The sequence below is a fragment of the Harpia harpyja genome, chromosome 18, assembly GCF_026419915.1.
Source record: "Harpia harpyja isolate bHarHar1 chromosome 18, bHarHar1 primary haplotype, whole genome shotgun sequence".
Lineage (NCBI taxonomy): Eukaryota > Metazoa > Chordata > Aves > Accipitriformes > Accipitridae > Harpia > Harpia harpyja.
The window spans coordinates 2009637-2032512 of record NC_068957.1 but is presented as its reverse complement, the minus strand read 5'-3'; the positions used below and the strand labels follow the sequence as shown (position 1 = coordinate 2032512).

At 52.7% G+C, this 22876-nt stretch overlaps 2 protein-coding genes across 6 annotated transcripts; both read right to left on the bottom strand.

Annotated features, from left to right (window-relative positions):
* Positions 1-669: 669 nt before the first annotated feature.
* AMER1 (APC membrane recruitment protein 1) lies at positions 670-9797 on the bottom strand. Of its 3 annotated transcripts, none has more exons than XR_008239113.1 (2): positions 4209-8160; positions 670-4114 (listed from the first exon to the last, which is right to left on the bottom strand). XR_008239113.1 is itself a non-coding variant. In XM_052813627.1 (2 exons), exon 2 carries the CDS (start codon positions 7690-7692, stop codon positions 4339-4341), a length of 3354 nt encoding a protein of 1117 aa, XP_052669587.1. In that variant the 5' UTR covers positions 7693-7762; positions 9672-9797; the 3' UTR covers positions 670-4338. The 3 variants fall into 3 exon arrangements, 2 of the variants coding, with proteins under 2 accessions (XP_052669587.1, XP_052669588.1); XM_052813627.1 differs by adding an exon at positions 9672-9797 and having other exon boundaries at positions 670-7762; XM_052813628.1 differs by adding an exon at positions 8740-9137 and having other exon boundaries at positions 670-7762.
* Positions 9798-13490: 3693 nt separating this feature from the next.
* ASB12 (ankyrin repeat and SOCS box containing 12) lies at positions 13491-19261 on the bottom strand. Of its 3 annotated transcripts, XM_052813174.1 has the most exons (4): positions 17508-19261; positions 15983-17371; positions 14710-15556; positions 13491-13699 (listed from the first exon to the last, which is right to left on the bottom strand). In XM_052813174.1, exons 2-4 carry the CDS (start codon positions 16088-16090, stop codon positions 13566-13568), a joined length of 1089 nt encoding a protein of 362 aa, XP_052669134.1. In that variant the 5' UTR covers positions 16091-17371; positions 17508-19261; the 3' UTR covers positions 13491-13565. The 3 variants fall into 3 exon arrangements, with proteins under 3 accessions (XP_052669134.1, XP_052669136.1, XP_052669135.1); XM_052813176.1 differs by lacking the exon at positions 15983-17371 and having other exon boundaries at positions 17461-19261; XM_052813175.1 differs by lacking the exon at positions 15983-17371.
* Positions 19262-22876: the final 3615 nt, after the last annotated feature.

Genomic DNA, 22876 nt, shown 5'->3' with positions numbered 1-22876 from the left:
AGTGTCTCAGCGGCAATTGCCATCTCTGCTGGCATTGGCAGGGGAGAAAGAAGGGGAAAAAATTTGCTTTTGGCTGGAATCTTTTAGCTTTTCGGCATTTAATTTTCTTTTTGCATGTCACTGCTTGACATTGTTCTTGTCTGCTCAATTAATCACCGTGGCCTTCTGCATAGAAGTTATTTCAGCCCTTACACCCCGCACAGGGTTGCAAACTCTGTGGGGGCACAACTCCTACAGAGCCAAGCAAACAAAGCAGCATATTCATTCAACTAAATGAAAAACAAAAGCAAGAAGAGCCACATTAACTAGTGTTGGGTCTTAGCTTACCAGAAGGTCTCCTTGCATTTCTGATCCCAAAATTCAAGGCAATATTATTACAGGAAGATGCTTTACTGATGTTGGCAACACAGGTGGCACAGGGCTGGAGCTCCCCAGGCTCCAGCCTAGCGCGGCAGGAGAGGAGGAGAAGGCGGAAAGCCCTGCTAATCCCATAGGGACCCCAGGATTATCTAAAGAGCAATTTTCAGACACGGAGCAGGCGACGCTGCCTGCGCAAGGGCGAAAGCCGAGCTCCCAGCCTGGCCAGGGAGCACCAAGGGGAGAGGAAATTTGTCACCGGTTTCAAGAGCACCGCCACGCACCAACCAACAGCATCTCCTTCCCGGGTAAAATAATTTAAGCATACAGAAGGGAAAGCCCCAACTGAAATCTGTGGTTTTCTAGTTTAAAAGACGGTCAACAATACTTTCAGGGAGAAATCACCGAAGTCCACAAATTCAGATTAAAAATGAAGCCTAAAAACCAGAAATAACAGTTGACGAGTGTGACAAAGCAGTATTAAAACAAAGACGTCTCAGCGGTGTGTGCAAAGAGAGAACGTGTGTATTGGTAACGGACCGGCTGCTGGGTTTCAGAGCTGGCCCTGTATATAAAGTGGAACAGCACGTTACGGGAGGATACGAGGAGCGAGGTGGTTTCTTTGCATTGCACAGGCAGTGGCAGCAGCAGCAATAATTGCCTTTTCTCCATCAGAGCGGTAAACCACACCACTTTAAAGGACAAAGCACACAAGTAAAAGAACAGTCCATAAAATTTCCCCATGAATATAAAATGCAAAACTATACAAAAATAGATAAAATTAACCATTTTCTTATGTGTATAAAAAAAAAAAAACCCAAAGTCCCCAAAATGCAATACAGAATTACTTGGTAGACTGACCCGAACGTCAGTGGTTTCATCGCAAGTTAACAGCCAGAATTCATCACTTGGAGGCAAGACCTTCCCTAGAAGGGACATATTCCGGCGAGTTCCTCAAGGGGAGTTTTTCTTTAATATCTTGGCAAGACAATCTGCTATTCCTGACTTTTATGACTTATTTCTGTTTCGGAAGCCCTTTTTCACAAAAAGCCTCAATTACCACTCTCAAATTTGAGTTCCTCGGGTAAGGCAGTATTTGACTAACAGCTTGATCCAGATCAAGACCAGAAGATCTGTTCCTATTTATCCTGGGGCAGACAGGTATTTTACGAAGAGCAGTACATTAGGCAGTGAAATCCAATCTCTCTACAGCAGTGATAATTTACAGGTGGGGTTAGTGCGCTGAAAATTCTTATTTCTTTGGGTTAATGGGGCAGAATACACCAAAAATCCAGCAAATTAGCTCCAGAAATGCTTTTAGAAAACTCATTTTAAAATCAAGAGATATTTGCTTCATTTAGTTCACATCAAATTAAGAGGAGAAACCTTTGGTATAAAGTCAGATTATCAAGTCTTGGCTGTATTGCTTTCACACATTCGAGTCTAGAAGCTGTTTTCACTAAGCCCTTCCATTACGTACCTACAACCAAAAGAATTATTCCTAGAAACATGCATTTGCAACTGAACATTCATTTTAGCACCGAGACGCTTTCACACCTCACCAAGACTTTGGCAAAGGCTGCACCATGTCTAAATGAAGCGCTACGCAAAACCCCCTTAACCCGCAAGATGCCTTTGGTGACACGCTAAAATAAAATAGTAAATAAAAAAACCCGGTAAGGGGCTGCTGCTCAGGCCAAGCAATTACTGTGAACGCCTGTCTGCGTGACAACATCTCCGGTGTCAACATAAGTATTTGCTTGTGGTTTTTACTTTGTGAGTGGCGGTGAGATGTGCAGTGCCGAGACCTGACCCTGTCCTTACTCTAAGCAAGACCGAAGCCTGTTCCAATTAGGCAATATTCGTTAGCAGACGCTTGCGTGCTGTGCTAACGAGGGAAGACTGCACTCAAACTCGGAGGCGGATGGGACCTTTCGCTGGCCGACCGCGTTCTCCTCTTCGGGGGGGGATGCGGAGCAGGAGCAGCATCATGAGCTGGGTTTGTCCCATGAAATCCCCTCCGGTTGCACGGAGGAATGGGAGAAAAAACAAACGTGGCACGGCAGGTTCCTCCGGTAACTCCCTGCAGCAGTACTGGTAGGAAAATACTGAAAAATTAAGGTTTAAGCCCATGGATACACAGATGGGTCTACTCTAGCCTCAGCAGTCTGTTCGGGAAAGAAAAAAAACACATACGTAAGTCGAACCGTGGGCAAGCGAAGCCTGGCTTTGCCTCTCCCTGCTCCTTCACAGATATACAAGGACAGGGCAGTAAGGAGTCTCTTCTCAAAAAGAAGTATCGGGACCTCATTTTGCTTGGGGGGAAAAAAAAACCAAACCCAAACCAGCTGCTTGTGCCTGTAAAATACAGCGATGCAGGGAGCTGCTGACGTTTCCAACCGGAGCCACATCCGTACAGGGCTGCAGGTCGAGAGAGCAGCAGGGGGGTTACCTGCCACGAGCAGGAATGGGCAGGAAAACCGGGTTAGGGCTGGGCAGAGCTGCCCCTCGCCCCGCACTTTGCTCTGGACATGGGAGAAAACTCTATTTCCAGTTCACGATTATTTCTTTTTTTTTTTTTTTTTAATGCTACAAACTCTGCTGCAAAGAAAAGCAGAAAAGGGGCAACTCGGGGTGGGGGGGACACAAAAATCATCATCGGTAACTGAATTAAAATCATAATATAGAGCTTGGACAGAAGGAGGAAGAAGCTTTGTAAGTCACGGACAGGGAGGTTTGGTTCAGAGACAAGCGTGTTTGAGATCACGGAGGACGTGGGAGACACCTCAAGGACCAACGGCCTGAAATAGATGTTTCCAGGAGCTCGTAGGACCTCCTCAGACAAAGTGTCTCCTTAGCTCGTGTCCCTCCTCCACGCTCCTTCAAAGAGGAAAAAGAAATCCAAAACCTGCAGCAACCTCCAGCTTTTTTGTTCCCTCCAGTTAGGAGGAAGAAGTCATGAAGCCTAATTTAGGCTGCCTTACATCCTGTATTCTAATTAGCAGAATACTTTCCTCATAGGAGTTTATGCAAAAAAACCAACTGTAAAATAATAATAATAAAAAAACCCACAAAACTTCCTTTTGAAGAAAGTAACAGCATCTGCAACTTCACAGCTACAGGCACGATGCAAATTTAGCTTATTTCAAAGACCTCGTCCACGTGCCCATGGCCCGGGAGAGGCGAGGGACGTGGGACAAAGCACAAGAAACATTTCAACAGGGAATTACACACTGTGAAGACAGACCACGACAAAGAAGGGACCGACACTTTGTTCTTTAAAGGGACACCATCGACAGCACATCTCTCCGAGCGCGTTACCTTTAAGCAAATTAAAACTAGACCTAGAAAACGTTATCGGCACGCGCACAAAAGCTCCTGCTTTCCTTTGAGGCAAGGGAAAAAAAAATAATAAATAAAAATGTTACTGCAAAGTTCCCCTTTCAGCTGACTCGCCTCCCGTCCTTGCCCTGGAAATAACCAGTGTCCTTCCTCCCAGCCTCCCCAAATCGAGACCAAGATGGAAGACATTCAAAGTGAGTCTGAACCAAAACATTTCACCGAGAAGAGGAAGAAAAAACCTGGTTTCTCTCAAGTTTCCCCAAGGCTTGCTCCCCCAGCTCCAGTCCTGCAGAAAAAAAACCCCAAACCTGCCACACTAGCAACGGGTCCGTTCCCAGCTTTTATTCTAGCAGCAACGTGAGTGCGTGCCGGGGGCTGCTACTGCACTTGGCATTCGAGAGCGTGGCGGCTGGTGCTGGAAAACAAGAAAGTGCCTCAGCGTTAACATACGAATCCCAGAGGCAGCTCTGAGCCCCGGCCGGAGCATCCGCAGCGGCAAGACCACGTACCACGGCTGCGGGAGAGGAGCTCATCCTTATCAGCCCAGGTCTAAATTCAAGTCACTCACAAATTGCTCGTTAACGTTCTTTTTCTCCCTCCCTGCCCTTCGCAACCCTTTCCACTCCCTCCCCGGAGCAGCTATTCGGCTTCGGTGACGTTCACCGCAGCGCTCCGGCAGCCGGCAGGCAGCGCGTGGCCGGGGGTGGCTCTGCCTTTCAGGGGCTCTCCGCAGTGCTCCGGGCTTTTTACGGTGTCGGTGCTGCCGTCGGGATGCTGAGGCATGCCCTGGGCGATGCCGACGGGTTTGCACTTGGCACGTTTCTCCGGGGAGCAAGCGAAACTAAAGCTGCTCAGGGGCAGCTCGGGCTCGGTTTCTCCCAAGGGCAACAACCGGGCCAGCTTTTTGGCGGTGGCTTCTCCGTGGGACCTGTAGGAACCGGCCGCCTCCCGGGACCGCCTCGCGTCGGTCTGCAGAGGTAAATTGGAGGGCCTGAGCGGGTGCCTGTTCAGCTCCGGCTCTTGGGGCCGCCTGTCCGGAGCCTCTCCAGCGACGCTCCGGGAAAGAGACAGGAAAGGGGACACGGTGCCCGGCTGCTCCGACGGCTCCCAGGCACTCTCCGTTGCGGTGGCCGGAGCGAAACCCCAGTGCTTCATCCCCCCGGCAGCCGTGTCGGTGTCGTGCTGGAGGTGCTGCAAGCCCGGCCAGCTCAACCCGCCGTCAGGAGCCGACAGCTCGCCCTCCTCCTTGCTCCTGCTCCTCCTCGCTCCGCCCGAGTCCTTTTTGCCACCCTCCCGCTTCGACCAGAGCCGGCAGGGCTGAGGGCCACTCTTGGCAACCTGCGAGTCGGCAAGCTCAAACTCCAGGCTCTCCGTGTCAAGCGACCGGCTCCTCCGGTCGACGGAGAGCGGCGCCGGCATGGAGGGGCTCAGCCCGTGGAGGCGCAGGTGGCGGGGCAGGCTGGCAACACCCCAGTTGCAGCTCTGGAAGGAGCCCGGGGGGTACCCCGGGGACATTCTCTCGTCACATTCTGCCAATGACTCTTTCCGTCCGTAGCCGTCGTCAAAGGCCTCGGCAATGTCCTCGCCGGCGTTCATCTCGGGATGCCGCTCGCACTCCCCTTCTCCTTCCTGCTCCACGTCGACGACGTCGAAGGTGACCATGGTGGGGAGGGCAGGGAGGTTCTGGGTGAAGGAAGAGCCGGAGGCAGAGCTCCCCAGACTTTCGGAGAGGCTGGAGAAGAGGGTCCCGCTGCTGGCGAACTCCACCAGCGCTTGCGAGAAGCTCACGGCATGCTCGGGCTCGCGTTCGCTGCCCACCTGAGCCTTGCCGGTGGTGGTCTCCGCTCCGCCGCTACGCTCGTGCTCTGGGAGTCTGTAGCCGGGGAACATCCCTGCTTTGGCTGGGGCTACGCCGCCGTGGATAGAGCCCCCAAACAACCCACGATCCGGGTCTGAATCGAACCCCGGGTTGTTCTTCGTGAGCTGAATAAGGCAACTTCCTTGGGCTTTTTGGCTGTTGTAACAGTTTTCTGGACACAGAGTTCCTGGAAAATCTTTCCACTCTGGATTTTCAGCTCTAGCCACTGAAACCCCACTATTCACACCCCTGTTCGGGGCGTGCGAGGCCACCTGCTCACTACCAAGGCCACTCGGATTCTTGCCGACTGAGTTGGCTGCTCTGGTTTTACATTCAACACACTGCTTTTCCCGGGGACACTTCTCCTTGCTGGGAACATCAAGTCGTTTCAAGACCGGTTCCCTCTGCAGCTCCCAGTACAGCAGCTCTTTCTGAATGGCTGCTAGCCGCTCTTCCTCCGTTTCCATCAGCCCTCTTTTCTGATCCATCATCTGGATCAGGCTCTTCTCAGCAGGGAGGCAGAAGTCCAAAAAGTAGCTGAAGATCCCCGGGCGTGAGACTTTGCTCTCAAACAGGGATTCCTCCCCGTGAGAGGGACTCATCAGCGCGTCAAACTCATAAAGTGCATCACCGCTGTAACTGTCTCTGGGAAGCCGGTCCTTCTTGATCTCACTGAGCCCATCTCCGGCTTCGTCCTCTGGCCCCGGCGTGGTGGAGTCATAATAACCCTCGTCGCTATTAGGGGCGGACTCTTGCTGGTCACTCTGCGGCGTCAGGAGGTCAACGCCGTCCATCGCGTCCCCCATGTAGGGGTGGGCTTCCACCTCGTGCGAGGCATGTGTCTCTAAACTGCTGCTCGACACCTGGGCTCCATAGCTCCTGTCCCCTGCCGTGTTGCCATTCCAAATCTGGTGGAGGTACTCCTCTGCCTCCTCGGGTATGGCCATCTCCTCCCCACCGCCCTGGTAGGTGACCAGGCAGGAGCTCCGCTTAGCAGCATCTCTGCTGCGCTCCACAGAGATAGTGCTCTCAGCGATGTCGGGCTCAGCAATGTCATCGCCGCACCCCGTCAAGGAATCGAAGCTCTTCAGGGAGGTGACGTCTCCTAAGATGAGGCTTAACAGGTCCCCAGAGTGTAGGCAGGGAGGGTCGTTGTCCATGAAGTCCGGATGAAAGGCCAGCAGCAGATTGCCATGGTCGAACTCCGTGCAGACAACAGCGTCAGCCTCTGATTTCGTATCCAGAACGTCCCTCTTCCCTGGCATCGCCACTGCGTCACCCTCAGAGTTGCCTTCATCAGCCACGAGACAGCCGGGCTCGGCAGCCTCACCACAGTTGGCAGCTGTGCCTACCGAGTGGTCATCCTCCGAGCTCCCCGGGCAGGCTGCGGCAAGAGGGACAGGTCCCAGTCCCCTTCCCTCCGCGGCCCCTCGGCTCTCCGCTGCCACACCAGGAGTTTTGCTGGCCTCCTCCGAATCCCCGGTCCACTCGGGGAGCTCTGCTTTCTCACACTCAGCAACCTTGCTCTTGCGGTGACGCCGGATGCTGTTAAAAAACCCTTTCAGGCCTTTTTTGGGTCTGGGAAAGGAGGACTTCTCTCCGTTGGGCTTTTTCTCACAGCCCTCAATGCTCCCGGGTGGAGAGTTGTCCTGCTGGCCGAAATCAAACTTGGCGCTGGCGTCTATGGCCAAGTGAGCGCTTTGGGAGCTCGGCAAAGGGCAAGGATGCGAGTCCCTGCTCCCCTCTGAAGGGCTTTCCAGCTGCACCCCGTCGCCCTTGTCGTATGCAGCACCGCTGAGCCCGTCGTGGGTCTTACATTTACTGAGGCCCTTTTTAGAGGCTACTTTCCCCTGGCCTTTGCTTCTGCCCCCGAAGAAACTGGGCAGCGTACAGATGCTCCTCTTCCCTCCGAACAGTTTGAAAGCCGTTTTCTTCAGCTTGCCGGGGGGCGGCTGAGGCTGCTGCGGCTCCGCAGCCGCGACGGAGGCATTGCCCCGCTCGGGCAGCCGGTCCCCATTCTCCTCCCGCTGCTGGTCGCTTCCCTCCTGCTGCCCGCAGATCACCGACGGCGACCTGGTCCGGGCAGGCTCCTCCGTGCAGCCCGTTTCCATGGCAGCTGGTCGGTTCGGGTGCATCTAGCTGGAAACGATGACTTTGGTAGCGGAGTCCTCTTCTGGGTGCAGAGATCGAAGCATGACAGCTGATCTAAAGCAAAAAGAAAGAGGAGAGAGGTGAGGAGACGGCAGCGGATGCTGCAAAGCCAGAGGCATAGGTGTCACGAGGCGAAGAGCTTCGTCGCCAGCTGGAACCGGAGCTGCAAAAGCCTCCGAGAGCCGCTCGACTCCCTCCACTCCTTAAAGCCAGGCACGAAAACGTCGCGATGCTTACATTTACCAGTTTACAAGCGCAGGAAAACCACGTCTCCACTCAGCAGCATCCCCGCTGCACAGGGACAGGCAGGTCTGACCCCTGAGCCACCTTGCACCAACCCCTTCGGCTTCCCGGCCTTTTTGCCACCGGGGCGATCAGGTTCGGTTACCAGCTGCCTTTGAGTGGGGAAACACAGGCTGCCCCGGCGGGGAGAGGGACTGACACTTGCCAAACCCCACTTCCAGCTCGCCCAGACCTAGTGCCAAGCTACAGGGAGCATTTTGACAGAGAGCCAAACCAGGACACAGCCCTTGTACTAAGCACATATTCAGGAAAAAAGCTGCTTACTGTACCTTTTTTTTTTTTTTTTTTTAAGGAGATTTCAGTTGTTTTTAAAATCGTCTGTCCAGCGAGAAAGAATTGCATTAAAAACATCCGCTATAAACCACCCTGATCAGATTATCTCAGAAGCAGGGAGGTAGGTTTTATATTTGATCCTGGATCAATGTCAGGAACAGGAGAACTAAAACAATAATGTTTCGTTTGCAAAGGTGAGATTGGAGAAAGTAAACGCGATAAAAATTGTAACGTGTTGCTAGGCTGTAATGCCCCACGCTTAGCTCTTACTGGTGTGAGGCCGGTGAAGCTTTCCATAGTGTTCAGCCACAGATCCTGAAATAAAAACACACCCAAATGATGGCCTGTAGCTCCTGCAACCTGACAGCAAACCTGCAATTTAAGATTTTTTTTTTTTTCCCTCCCTCAAGTCTGGGGAACATCGCAGTCTTGTTTTGATAACCCCTGGCGTTCACCTGCCCTGCTCGGATCAGCAGCTGGGGCATAGCTGGCAGGCAAACCCTCCTTCCCACCAACAAACGGGGCTTTTCCAGGTCTGCCCAAGAGCCCTTCCAGAGTCCTGGATGTCTCCAAAGCCTCTCTGGAGCACCGCTGGGCTTTCTCTGGAGCCTCTCTGCAGAGATCTGGTTAGATAGGCCTGGAAGAAAATCAGACGCATGCATCCGTCCCCAACAGACAGCTCAAAAAGTAGAGGGGGGTGTGTGTGTGCGAGATGAAACGCAAACGAGATTTCAAAAATTCAATTTGAAAATCATTTCGCTCTGGCTCCACGTCAGCACCGGCCCCGACGGACACCGCTGCGGCTGGAAAAATAAAGCCACCGAGGGCAAACACCGCTGTCGGTAAAATAGGAAAAGCGGGGATTTAGCCCCCGGAGACCGGACGGGCCGGGTTCCCTCCGTGCCCAGCTCCGCGGGGGGGCTGAGGTCTCCTCCGGGAAGGGGACGGATCCTCCCGCCGGCCCTCGAACCGGGCACCGGCGGGGCACGGCCGGCCGGCCCGGAGGAGACCGAGGGGAGCTGCCGGCCCTCTCAGGAGACCCCCCCGGCTCGGCTCGGCTCCCTCCGAGCCGCCGTCGTCCCCGCGGGGTGGGTGGAGGCAGCGGAGGGGAGGGCAGGGCTCCCCGCAGCCCGGCTCCCCCCACGCCGGAGCGCTCCCACGAAGAACGCCCGCCCGGCCGCCTCAGCCTCACCGCAGGGGACGGAGGAGGAGGAGGAGGAGGAGGAGGAGGAGGAGGAAGGCCCCAGCCCTCAGCCGAAAGCCTGGGGAACGCCGCGCCGAAGGCGCCTCGCCCGCCAGCAAAGGCGGCGGCTCCGCCGGGGCCGGGGCCCGCTCGCCGGCCGCAGGGAAGGCGCGCACCGGCCCCCTCCGCCTCGCCGGTACTTACCGGCTGCGCGGGGCGGCGGCAGCCCCCGTGTCCGTGTCCGTGTCCGTGTCCGTGTCGGTGTGCGCGGTGCGGCCCGGCCCGGGCCAGCCCAGGCCGCCGCCGGCGAGTGGCCGCCGGGTCAGCGGGTCCGCCCGGCGCGGCGAGGAGGGGCGGGGTCTGCGTGACGGAACGGGGAGGGGTGTGTGGGGGGCGTGGCCGCGGCGTGGCCTGGGTGACGGGAGGGGGCGTGGCCTCCGCGGGGCGGGGCGGGTGCGTGACGCAGGGCAGCCGCGGGTGGCGCGTGCCGCGGGTGGCTGTGACGGAGGGGGGTGACGCTGCCGTGACGTGTGCGCGCCCCCCCCACCCCACCCCCCCCCGTGACAGCGCGAGCGCACCGCGATAGTGCGGCGCCGTGACACTGCCACTGCCACGCGGGTGTCACCGGGACCGTGGGTCACACCCCCACCCCCCCCCCCCGGCTGAGCATCCACGGGTCCCCACGGCCGCACAGGGGCCCCGGGCTCCTGGAAATCCACACCAGTGACGTCAAAATGTCACTGCACGGGGAGCCTCCCCCCCCCCCCGCTTTGGCTGACCAGCACCGGGTGGGGAGACGAACCCCGGTACTGGTACCAGCACCAGCACCAGCACCAGCACCAGCGCCGTCCCACCGCGCGGCCAGACCGCAGGCCGGTTGGGGTGGGAAGGGACGGCTGGAGATGACCCGCGCCGAGCCCTGCCCGACCAGCCCCACCTCGAGCCGGTCGCCCGGCACCGCGTCCGGGCAACTTCGGAGTATCTCCGAGGTCGGGGACCCCACCACCGCCCCGGAGCACCTGCGCTCGGTCACCCTCACGGTCCAACAGAGTTCTCCACGTTCAGAGGGAAACACCGGGGGTTGAGCCCGCGCCCATTGCTTCCAGTCCTGGGGCTGGGCACCACTGGGAAGAGCTTGGCTCCATCTTCTCCAGTCCTGGGGCTGGGTGCCACTGGGAAGAGCTTGGCTCCATCTTCTCCAGTCCTGGGGCTGGGCGCCACTGGGAAGAGCTTGGCTCCATCTTCTCCAGTCCTGGGGCTGGGTGCCACTGGGAAGAGCTTGGCTCCATCTTCTCCAGTCCTGGGGCTGGGCGCCACTGGGAAGAGCTTGGCTCCATCTTCTCCAGTCCTGGGGCTGGGCGCCACTGGGAAGAGCTTGGCTCCATCTTCTCCAGTCCTGGGGCTAGGCACCACTGGGAAGAGCTTGGCTCCATCTTCTCCAGTCCTGGGGCTGGGTGCCACTGGGAAGAGCTTGGCTCCATCTTCTCCAGTCCTGGGGCTAGGCACCACTGGGAAGAGCTTGGCTCCATCTTCTCCAGTCCTGGGGCTGGGCGCCACTGGGAAGAGCTTGGCTCCATCTTCTCCCCCCACCACATACTTATAGACACTGATGAGATCTCCCTGAGCCTTCCCCACTGCACCACCCCAGCTCCCTCAGCCCTTCCTCCCGGAGAGATGCTCCAGACCCTTCCTCATCTTCACGGACCCTCTCCAGTATGTCCGTGTCTCCCTTCTGCGGGTCGAAGCCCAGAACTGGACCCAGCACTTCTGCTTGGTGAACTTCAAGAGGGACATCCAGCCTCCGCTTCGGGGCCAGGCGTTAACGCGGGGCCCCCACACGTCCCGCCCTTGCCACGCTCTTTGGTAGCACCTGAGGACAAACAGAAGCCAATATGTCACAGCGCGTTGCGTTTTTAATGATCTGCCACGTGGGATTAGAAACGTGCGTGCCAGGGTGAGAGCTGGGCTGGCCGGCGGCTCCCTGGTCACATCTCGGGTCCATGCCCCAACGGGCGAGCCGAGGCGGTGATGTTCGGGGTCTTAACAAAACGTGCAGCCGAGGAGCCGAGCATCGCTCCTGGCCGCTCACACCAGGCGCAGCCTCCAGTGACCGTGTGTAGGTAAAGCATCCCCCTGATGCAAGCCAGAAATTCAAGGAAATGCCTTAAAACAGGGGAAACAATGGAGGACTCGTTTAGGGTTGTTCCTCTCAAAGTGAGATTTTTTTTTTTCATCTCTTCCCAGGCAGGGTGCTCCCAGCCTCATTGCCACCCCGAGCCAGGGGGGCTCCAGGTTGGAGGGATTATTTTGGGGAGATGCCGGCACAAACCAGAGCACGACCCAACCTCAGGTGCTTTAGAGGAAGACCTTGTGCTGCTTGGGCAGACTAGATACAGTCTGCGTTTGTCATCGCTTTATAAAGCCCCCAGAAAATTAAGCTTCCCAGCATGATGGAGCATTTCAGATAGAAATCATCAGATTTCTAGCACTGGTGTAGTGCCCCAACACAGCTCTACCAGCACTCCCCAGCAGAAGACAGCTACAGAATTGCTGCTGTGGTGGTTGAGGGCATCCACCCTCCTGCTGCCCTGATTCCTCGTGCCTTTAATCCAGCTCCCCCCAGAGAAGGGGCTGCTTTGGGTGGGCTGAAGAGCAAGACCTGTTAGATCCACCGGCCCCGTTTCCCAGCCACCGTGCCATCGTTCCCCACAGAGTAATTCCCAACGCTTTGTCCAGGCTAATTTAAAGTCCTAATGCTCCCCTCAAGAGATGCCCCTCAGCTTAATTAATAGATGCTGATTAATAGATTCCACAACATTTGAAACAAGCCAATAAATAATGCACCTGTGTTCTGCAAAGAGCAATCCTCAAAGCTCCTCGGCAGCACTTGCCTTTGAGATGCAAGAAGGGTAGGGTGGACTAAACCGTAGGGGACGTATTCTGCTGCATCCCAAAAGCGGTCCAGAGCGTCACCGGCAGGCGTGCGCCGAGCTGCCGAGGAGCAGTGTGGTTTATCCATCAGCTCCTGGCTGTGGGAAGAGCCAGCAAGGCTCCTCCGGCTGCCACCAGCAAGGGCGATGCCCAAAGTCCAAGGCTGGTGCGTGTTGTCCCCATCGCTGGTCACGAGAGCCAGAGAGATGGAGAGACGTGCCGAAGGCAGGAGCGACCGGCAGGCAGCACCGCTGCCGGGATGCCCCGCTCCAGGCTCAGCCTGAAATTCCCCGGCTGCAGTGTTTCCCTGCACCCCCTCCAAACGATGCTGGCTGGGCTGCCAGGCTCTTCTGATTAAAGGATATTTCACCAAAAGGGTCACGATAGTTTAATAAGAATAGTAGCATCATTTTAATTTAAAAAAAAATCCAAAAAAACCCCAGACCTGCCCAATCACAACAGACCCCTCAGCCATAACATGAACCACTTTTGAGGCAAGTAAAATGACATTTAAGGATAGAGCTGGGGCAGAGAGATAAGAGTCGGGGAGTCTGGGAACTCTGGCTTCTGGATACTTATCCCAGCCACCTGGGAGTGCTGGGCTTCACACCGACGTGTCCTCGGGGCTGGGCACGCACGGCCAGGTCCAGCCTCCCTTCTGCCCTCACTGGGCTGCCGAACGGAGGAGGCACTTGGAAACCTCTCTGGGAAAGGGGGTTTAGAGGCAGCTGAGGCCACGCTGCGGGGGAAACGCACAGGCACGAAGCCCCGTCGTGCCTCCCTCCTTCCCGCTCTTCCCCAGGAGGGGAGGAGGTAAAAGCAGCTTTTGCTCCTTTCCCTCTGCCCTCCATGCCTTTTCCCCAGCTCTTTCTCCAACCAGTATCAATGAAAGGTGTAAAATCCTTCAGTGAAGAGGCTTGAAAGCCAAACCCAGCTAAATCAGATCCTGCTCTACCATCACCCATCACCTCCTCTGTTTTCTCCCATCCCCCCCTTCCCTTACCATCTTTTCACACGGGCGCTGCTTTTTGGAGGCACCTCGTAAGCAAAAATTACTTTGCGACCACAAATTCAGGGCGGTTTCACACTGCGCAGATGTCAGAGCGGCTTTTAATTGGGGTGCTGGACACACGTAGGGGGTAGGTGTCTCTCGTGGTGGGCTGTGCGTCACGGCTGGTGTCGGAGGTAGTTCGCCAGGACCGTCGGGATATCCAGCTCGCCGAGGGCGTGCGGGCGGCCAGCCTGCTTCAGGAGGCGTCTCATCGCCAGCCTGGACTGGGACATCAAGGACTTGGGATGAGCTGTGTAAGGAGAAGGAGGAAAAATGAGATGGTCACCTTCAAGACACGCAACCCCGCTCCCCTCCAACCCGGGCATTATCCTGAGCAAAAGGACATCGACAGACCAAAACGAAATGTCTTTGCTAGGGCTCGTTACACCGCGCATTCAGCCACAAGCTTTGCAGCATGTGTCTCACGGGAGCTGGGCATCCAGAAATGAAATCTTCCACCATCATATGGAAATAAGTGCAGTTTTTCTGGACATAAGCAGTACAGGAGAGCCAAAGTTGAGCAGCAGAAAGGAGAGGAGTGGCAAAAAGCAGCCTTTAACCCAACGGATTTATATTAAGTGGAAAAAACAGGCTGTGGAAGTCCCCGTGTGCTCTGGAGCAGCACAGACCACAGCAAGGGCCCTCACTGAAAGCAGTTTCTTTAGCAAGCATCTAAAAAGATTCATGAAAAGCAGATGCTGCGGTGAGTCTAAGGGGGAAGATAACCACATAAACGTACGTGGTGGCTGCACCAAGTCACACCCCAGACCCAAAACAAGGTAGCCTGCCCCCAGCCACAGCCAGCAGTGGAAATCAGGGATGTTTGGTGGATATTTATTAGAAAGAAGCCCTCCCGTGACAGTCCCCCAAATCCCAGCAATTTGTTTTAGGAGTTTCCTGCGGTAGCGTGTATATCCAAGCCATCAGATTTAATCACCAGTGGTGGACCTATTCTCCATAACCTTGTGATGTCCTTCTCTTGCTGTGTTTGGTATTGGAGACTTGGGTTTTTTGGCCTGAACACAGCAATCATTGGGGGAGAGGGAGGAGTAAGAGTTCAGAGTAAAATAGTGATGATACTCAAGACTAGAGACAACCATGCATTCAAGCGATGCTGCAAAGGGAGTCAAAGCTCATAGGAAAGCCTGGGTGAGGCTCTTGGGAAGCAGAGGTAAAGGGAAGGGGAATCTGAAGCAACCTGCACCCAAACGAGCAAAATTAGTGCTCATTTCCAGCCCCGGGGCCACGCATGCAGATTACCTCTTGCCCGTAGCAGCAGCTCCAGGCCCTCGCTGCGGGGTGCCGTCTCATCTACCGTGACGTTGGGCAAGTACACGTTGGCTCCAAAGTCAATAAGCAGCTCGATGAACTCGGTCCTGCAGCCGTGCCTCAGGCAGGTTTCCAGCAGAGTCTTGGGCTCCTTGATCTGGGCGATCACCCTCTCCTCGGTGCAGTTATAGTCGGGATCGGCACCGTAAAGCAACAGCATTTTGAAACACTCCAGGTGCCCGTACGCGGCGGCGAGGTAGAGGGGACCAGAACAAGCCACCGAGTTGGCGGCCCACTCGGGCAACCTCGCTTGAACGTTGGTTTCCGCGCCGTGGTCCAGGAGCTGCTGCAGGATGTCCACGTTCCCATCCCTCGCGGCGATGAGAAGCGGCGAGCAGTTGTTGTAGATGCTGCCGACGGGGTTGGCCCCTGCGTCCAGGAGGACCTTCACGCATTCCCGGTGGCCATTGCTGACCGCCATGAAGAGCGGGGTTTGAGCCTTCACGTCCAGGCTGTCCACCTCCGCTCCGTGGGCCAAGAGGACCTTCATTGTCCTGACACGGCCCCACGTGGCGGCCAGACGCAGCGGGGTGCTGGGTACGCCCCAGCCGCTCCGGCGGTTGATGAACCTCTTGTACCTGTCTTGGGACAAGAGGCTATCAAGGGTTTGGTAATTGTCCTCAGATACTGCTCGGTTCAGCTCCTCGCTTTCTCCGTTGTCGTCTTCGTCTTCTCTGGGCTGGAGCATGGAGAACATTTTAGTGATATCCATTAGGCTCATTTTTTTTTGGTCTGTCTCCCATGTACCGCTTTCATCATAAAAGGTAAAGCCAAAGATCTACGGGACAACAAAACCAGCAGCACCGCTGGGTTAGAACCAGCCTCCTGCCACCAACACTTTCTTTTTATTATTATTATTTTTATACACAACTTAAGGAAGATTCTCAAAAAAAAAAAAAGACAAATATACATTGGACTATGATGCTGCTGACATGCTTATCGCCCTGCCACCAGGGGTGAGGAAATCCACTAGTGAAGGGCTAAGGCAAAGACGGAGGTCGTTGCTGTAGCACGTACGTGGGCCACCTCCCCTTAAAACGTTGTGATCAAGAACACACTGGGATAATCGAATTGGGTGTTGGAGTTCAAATGCTGCATGGGGAGCTCACAGGCTTTTACTTTTTTTTTTTTATTATTATTTAATGCTGCACTGCTAGCCCCTGAGGCAGTAAAAGCTACAAGACTACTCATGGGATACTCAGACCTTGAGCTCAGGATGGCTCCTGGGTGGCCACAGGCTCTTGCAAGGACTCTGCACCCCACCAGTGGATGAAACCACCCATTCTCCCAAAATCCTCAGAAATTGCCCCATCCAGCTGCTCTCTGTGGGAGATGCTGAGTGAAGAGCACGTTGGAAAACAGCGAAAATCAACTCCAATTTGTATCGGCCAATGCTTCTGTTGGAAGCCTCACCAGCACCTGCACTTCCAAGTACGTTGGAATGCACGGAAAACGCTGAGGAATTTTGATTTAGAAGCTGGCAGCATGGCAAGGTTTTTACACCCTGCCACTTTTTAAAGGGATTAGATTTCAAAATAGGAGATGAAGTGAACGTGAAGGTGGCTGGTTTGATTAAGGACTTCCAGCACCGCCCTTCCCGAGACGACGTCAACGTTTGAATTCAGCAAACCCTCTCCTCGCTCCTGCCTACTCCAGCCCGAGGAGTACGGCTGCAAGAAGCGTCTGGGATTTTTATAGTGGGGGGTACGGAGTGGTGGGAGGAAGGTGAGGGGATGCCGAGCTGATGACACCAGAGCTGGGACTGAACCCCAACACGTTTGCCAGGCACTTGGTGCAGGACCCGGCCTCGCCGTAGCCGAACGGCAGCAGGGGAGAGGAATGCGATGTCCCGGCCGGCACCTGAGCAGCTGGGAAATGCCGCCCGCCGGGAAGGGCAGAGGAATGTCTCGCCACGTCGCAGCCCCGCAGCATCTCGTATTTCCTCGGGGAGAGGTGGCAGTGGCAGAGCTCGGTCTCCCCAAGCGGCTCCTCTGATCCTCCCTTGGAGGAGGCAAGGAGCTGCACCAAGCAATTAGCCTCTTTCTGCAAACGAGCCTGGCAGTAACGAGGCAGTCACAGGAGGCGCGTCCCACATCCGCCTGCGGTGGCAAGTCGTGCGAGCTCAGAGGAATCCCCCGTGCAAGGGCACCTGCGCAGCTTCGCACCTTGGTTAAGCAGAGCGAGTTTGATGGCAGCGAGCGACAGCAAAGCTTTGCTGTGCTCCCACCTGTTACACTAACCCAGGCAATTTATATAGAAATATGTGGAATTATAACATTACTGTTATTCATTAGACACGCTGATAACGAGCTCTGGAGCTTTGGAAACCCACCAATGTGGCTCATAGAGCGGGGGGTTTATTGCAGATTTGATTCAAAAAGATGGCCCAGTTATATTCCCAAGGGAAATAGTCTGGAAAAGTAAAAAAAAAAAAACTAGCTGTAACATTCCCTGAACACACAAATAAGCATCTCCAAAGGGACATTACTTTGACAGTATAAGCACTCGCACGGGGAGCTCGCTGATGTTCCTCAACCAGAAAAGCCCAAACCAGAGTTGTCACCTCTTGAGCTGAAGGAAGCTGTCCGTGCATCTGCAGACCCCCCCCAAAAAAGAGGTTATGACTGGAGCTCAAGGTGACAGAGAATACACTCATGCTTTTACAACTGGTTCCCAAGTTACCTTCAATTGCCAGATGCTGCCCAGGCATCATTATGCTGCTGCCTTACCTTTGGGAGGCAGGTGATGCTCATGGCCAGGGCATGTAAGGCAGCGGCAGTCCCATGGCGAGTTCTCCCTTGGTTTAAACAAACAAACAAAAACAAACAGGAGAGAAAGAGAGAGGATCTTGCTGCGCCAGGGATGGATGTCCGCTCTGTGCGACCGGAATGACGCAGGCTGTCAAGCTCACAGCTGAAATGCCACCGCGGGGAGAAGGGCCAGGGCGCTGGGGCTAATTTTAGCCCCTCGGGGGTTTTATCTTACCACTTCCATTCTTGGAAAGTTCCCCCTGGGTAAATATAGAGAGGGGCAGCGAGGTGGGGGGAGGCTGGGACAGGTGCTGGAGGCGGCTTGACCCATCCAAGCAGACACAAAGCGTTTGTTTCACCGTTTCCTTGCAGAAATCGCAGGGTACCAGGCGGTTTGAGTCCCCTGCCAGGGCAGCGCGTTCCCTGCTGCAGCACTGGCCTCTACGTTACTTTGGTTGCTGCCAATCACCCAAACGGATTCCCTCTTAACCCCTTTCCCGACCGCCTTTTCCACTTTCAGAGCAATACAAATGACCATTTGCAACATCCAGAGCTGTTTAATAAACACAAGAAGGACAAAAGGCACCGAAGACGGTCCAGATTTCTCGCTGGAGCTGCTCCTTAGGCTTCCCTCCCAGCTACACCTGCCAGAACAAACCACTTCTTCGGTTTCATAAAATTAAGCAGCACATAGCAAGGCAGAAAACTTTACAGGGGCAAACAAAACAAGTGGGAAGCAGTGTTTGGGCTGTCTTATCAAAAGCTGTCAGCTGGTAAGTGTAATCGTATTTTATCCAGCTCCCTTTAAACCTTTTCCAAACTTTTCAGCGGTGGAGCAAGAATGGTCTGACAGTTTGAGGCAGCGTTATCAGCTGTACTAGATAACGAGAGGGGAACCGAATTATCCAGCAGAAAAATCTCCACGGCTGCAAGAAGTAAAATCAGGGGGCTCTGCAAAACATTTATGATGTCCCTGCCGTCACCACAGCACTCACAGTTTGTAGTCACACTGTGAAAAGCATGGAGAGCAGGCAAGCATTCAGTATTGATAGGTTTTAGACTTCTGGCTTCCTCATAGTTTCACTCTCTCCAAATTCACTCAAAAATAGATTGTTACTTCAAACAGGTCGGTCTCCCAAAGTCAGCACTATGAATAGAATTATCAAGTAGGAGAAACATGGATAAACATTGGAGCAAAAGCGGGGAGTTAGGGTTTATTAAGCACCACGAAGCTGCAACCACAACAGGGATACTGCAGTCAGAAAAGCCAAGCCTGGCTGGAAACCCCTTCAACAAAATGCAGAAATAAAAGCAGCAATTAAAAAGACAGTGTATTATAAAGGGAAAAAAGGGGATACAGACAACGAAATGAATACACATTAGAAAATACAAAATGTAGGAAACTGTAAGGGAACTTAGAGATGAAAGGAAAATCCTTGAATGGAAAATTTAATGATAAACTGCATATTCTTTTGTTGTTGCTGCTGCTGTTTAGTTGTTAACCAAAAAATCTGAGAAACAAGACCAGCTCTTTGGTAAGATTAAACCGAATACTAATGAAGCAAAAAGTACAAAGTACTTGCTGATAAATCTACCCTCAACTAGAAGAATGCAAACTGAAATACTCATTGTGCTCCCTTAACAGCCAAAGAGACATGTTAAATAGCATCCTGCACGAATATTTAAATCAGCAGATTCAGATAAACCCCAAACAGGAGCCCAAGGAGAGGCGACTGATAAGTCTGACCCATTTTGGATAAGCTTCCCAATGCTTCAAACACGGGGGAAGGCTGAGGAGTCGGGAGAAGCCTTCACCTTCTGCCTGAGCTCCAAGTGCGACCGGGCTGCCCCGAACCACTGGCTGATCTGACACATGCTGCAGGCAAAGCAACTCCTTTATCAGCTCTCCATTAATTGGGGAATAATTAAAGGGCAGAAGTATATTTAATGTCAGTCAAGAAGTTTTTTTGGGAAGGCAAGTCCTGTCCAATGAAGTTGCTTCCATTAAAAAGATTATAGTTATTAACACAGCTGAAAAGAGGTAATGAGCTTTCTGATTTAACACTGCTAAGCATTCTGATTTAAAAGTTTAGCACTAAACAGCACCACCTAAATCATTTAGCAGGGATTAAGGATTTACTAACAGTCCTCAAGGTCAGAAATGCAGTTATTGCATGGGGCTACTTCTGACTCCTGCCTTTGAACTCTAAGTCACTGCCAAACCACAGCAAAGCCTTTGAACTTGGGAATTTCCCTCCGTGCCGATCAAAACATCTGCCCGCAGCCTTCCAGTGCTTAGACCTGCCTATTCTGCTGGCCACCTTCTCACCACCCAGCTTGGAGGTGGCTCCAGCAGCAATGTGATTCAAGTATTAACCACGAGAAGGCACAAACACCTGTGGACCATCCCTTGCCTAAACTGTATGCACCCACACAGCAGCAGCTCCCAGGGCCCCTTCTTAGGCACTTCACAATTTAATGGGTGCATTAACACACAAAATATGTAGTTAGAACTGAAGGAGGAATCCAGCAACTCTTTCTTTTCCTCCAGGAGCTCTAATTCCTCAAGGGATTTCAGCAGCATCGGAGCCTCAGAAGTTCGGCGGTGTTGCGAGACGGCTCCCTGCTTCCACCGCCTTCCAGGAGCTGCTTTCCTTTTAGATCCGAGGATGTGCTGCAGCCAGCAGCTGTGAACCGATGCGAGAAGATGATCATTAAGGACCTGAAATACAGAACCCAAACTGAGCACGTGCCCGCTCTTCGTTACGTGAGTTACCGGTGTGACACTGATCGTTCACATACATCTGCCTGTTTGCCCCAGTACGCTCTTCTAAGCACGCTCCAGGACTGGCAACACTTAGAAGTTGTTCCTGGGAGAACCTAGGGGGTCTTCTCTGCTTTTATTTGACAATGCTAAAATGTGCTCGTTTTCATTCCTAAGCTCTGATTCATGCCACCCCCAAAAGCATCTTTGCCCTGAGATCACAAGCCATATATTCAATAAGGTTTTTTTGATTATTCAAAATATCAGGCAGTAAGAGCAGGCATGGGAGAACTATCTGCTCTTAAAGGATTCTCCAACAGCAGGTAAGACTGCAACAACCACCCTTCAGAAACAGAATTTCTGATCCATATGAATTGCCAGATTTACCCCAAACACTGTCTCAAGCCACACACACACTGGATCACTGCACAACAAAAATCATTGCTTTCAAAATGTTACTGATCATCCAAAAAAACCCAAACTCCCAAAACCCAACGAAAAAACAGGAAAAGGAAAGTATCAAGATCTAAAATGCTGTATGAAGGGATATATGAATAGGATAAAACACAAGAATTGGACCAGATTTCCTTAAAATAGCAAACGGAGTCCCTGTATCTTTATCCTTTCTCTGGTTTCCCTTGTCAGGCAAGAGCTGCAAGAGTCTCTGTGTTAAGCTTAAGTCCCTTTGAGTGCCTCACCAGGGAGGGGACTGCCCTTAGATACTGCAGAAAAACTGGAACACTTACAGAATACTCAAATTTTGGAGAGTCCAGTCAGCCTCAGCCTTTGGTCCATACATCTGCCTGGCTCCCGGTGCGCTAGCCTGCAAAGCTATCGGCCAAGAGCAGCGCCTGCTAATTCTGCAGATCCATACGTGGTTTTTTTTTTTTTGCAAGGGGGCTTATGTATATATTTTTATTGATTCCCACTCACACTGGATTCCTTGCTTCTCTCCCACAGCTGAGCACGCTCTGAGATCTGTTCTTTGTTGAGGCGGGGGGTGTGGGAATCAAGATTCAGTAAGCAGTGTTCATTTTTCCCCAAACCACGGAAACAGAGCCATGGGAAACAGGGCTCTGGTCTGACTTACAGAAGGGTTATTACTCTTAAAGCTACTGGGTTTTGTATCCCCCCCAGTCCCCTCCACTGCCCTCAAGTGAAAGAAAATACAAGTTACAGGAGAACACTTGGATTTAGAAGCTGATCACATGCAGGAGAAATTACGATTAAGACACCTCAGCAGCAAATGGCTACGGTGAAGGTTCAATCCTGTTCCTGCACCATACTGAGAGCAGTGAGAGTATCTCATGTCCTTGCCTATGTAAACAGATTAAAAGATGCTCTTTCTGCTGCTGGTCTGGGTTGGCTGGTTTTTTGTGGGTTTTTTTTTGTTTTGGGGGGGGGGGGTTGTGTGGTTTTTTTGTTGTTTTTAAGTCGTCAACCCAAAAATTTCAGTACCAGCAGAGTTTTTCCATTTTACATATATACATGAAGCCTTAACACCAATATATCTCTACCAAATCATCACTGCCATCTTTAAGTGATGGTAACTGAACCGAATAAAACTTGAGTACAAAGTTACATCGTTACCAAAAAAATCAAGTATTATTGCTCTACTGCAACAAAGAACACACTGATGCAGAACGAAAACGAATCAATATTTCAAGGTATCCTTGGCACATACGAACCTGAACCTCAACAAGAAAGCAGGCTAACTCAACTGCTTTTTCTATCTGAACTTAGAACAGCAGACTTGACCTTAAAACAGTGATCTTTCAGTACATACCTCCAATCAAGTTTAATGATCAGTATTTTTATTCAGCATAAGGTATTTCCTGAGAGCTGTTAAAAACATAAGTCTTTAGCAATACTCCTACGATGACTCTAAATGGAACCTGCCCCCTCAAAGCTAAAGTTAGCTTCAACAGGGAAGTTTTAAATCATCCTCAGCAAAGATGCTGTCAGACAGACAGTAAGTTTTCCCCAAATGTGTAAATTACAGCTTTATCAATTTAAGTCAGTGTGAATGCTAATAATCCAATTAAATGCAAGGCAAGTCTAATTGAGGTAAATGAAGGATTTCACTAGCAACATTAAGAACACTTAAAATTAGCAAGAAGGAAAAAAGACTTTGAAACATCTGGGGACTGACTATACCCAAGTGTCAGGCTTATTTTTTGCCTTAATAATAGAAAAGAAATACCCATTTTTAGGACACACATTGCAGTGGAAAATACTCATCAGGGCTGGGTAACAGGTGTTGGTCCTGGCTCTATTCCTTTTGCTCACAGGCTGATCCCCCTACACTGACAGATGATTCAGGGCTCTTTGTATTTAGGAGCAAAGGCTGAACAGTCTGGTGCTAAAGTGCCCTGGGAAAAATGGTTCCTCCATCTCTCCTGCTGACCTTCTGCATGTTCTTCTGCAAGTCACATCCCTGTCACTCAGCTCCTCCAGCTCCCACACAGAGTATTAAAAAAACCCCTCCAAATGCTTATTTTAAAATTAATTACTAAAATAGCCTACCTTGCTTTGCCAGATTTAAACCATTTACATTAATTTACCAATCCAAATGGCATCCTGA

What these genes read in the sequence shown, in the direction of transcription:
- AMER1 (XM_052813627.1), bottom strand. Translation starts at nt 7,692, where the DNA reads ATGCACCCGAACCGACCAGCTGCCATGGAAACGGGCTGCACGGAGGAG.
- ASB12 (XM_052813174.1), bottom strand. Translation starts at nt 16,090, where the DNA reads ATGGGGCAATTTCTGAGGATTTTGGGAGAATGGGTGGTTTCATCCACT. An exon ending in GGAGCCATCCTGAGCTCAAG is followed by an intron (nt 15,557 to 15,982) that starts GTCTGAGTATCC and finishes GTTGTCCCGTAG; the next exon opens with ATCTTTGGCTTTACCTTTTA. An exon ending in GCTGCTGCTACGGGCAAGAG is followed by an intron (nt 13,700 to 14,709) that starts GTAATCTGCATG and finishes CTCCTTACACAG; the next exon opens with CTCATCCCAAGTCCTTGATG.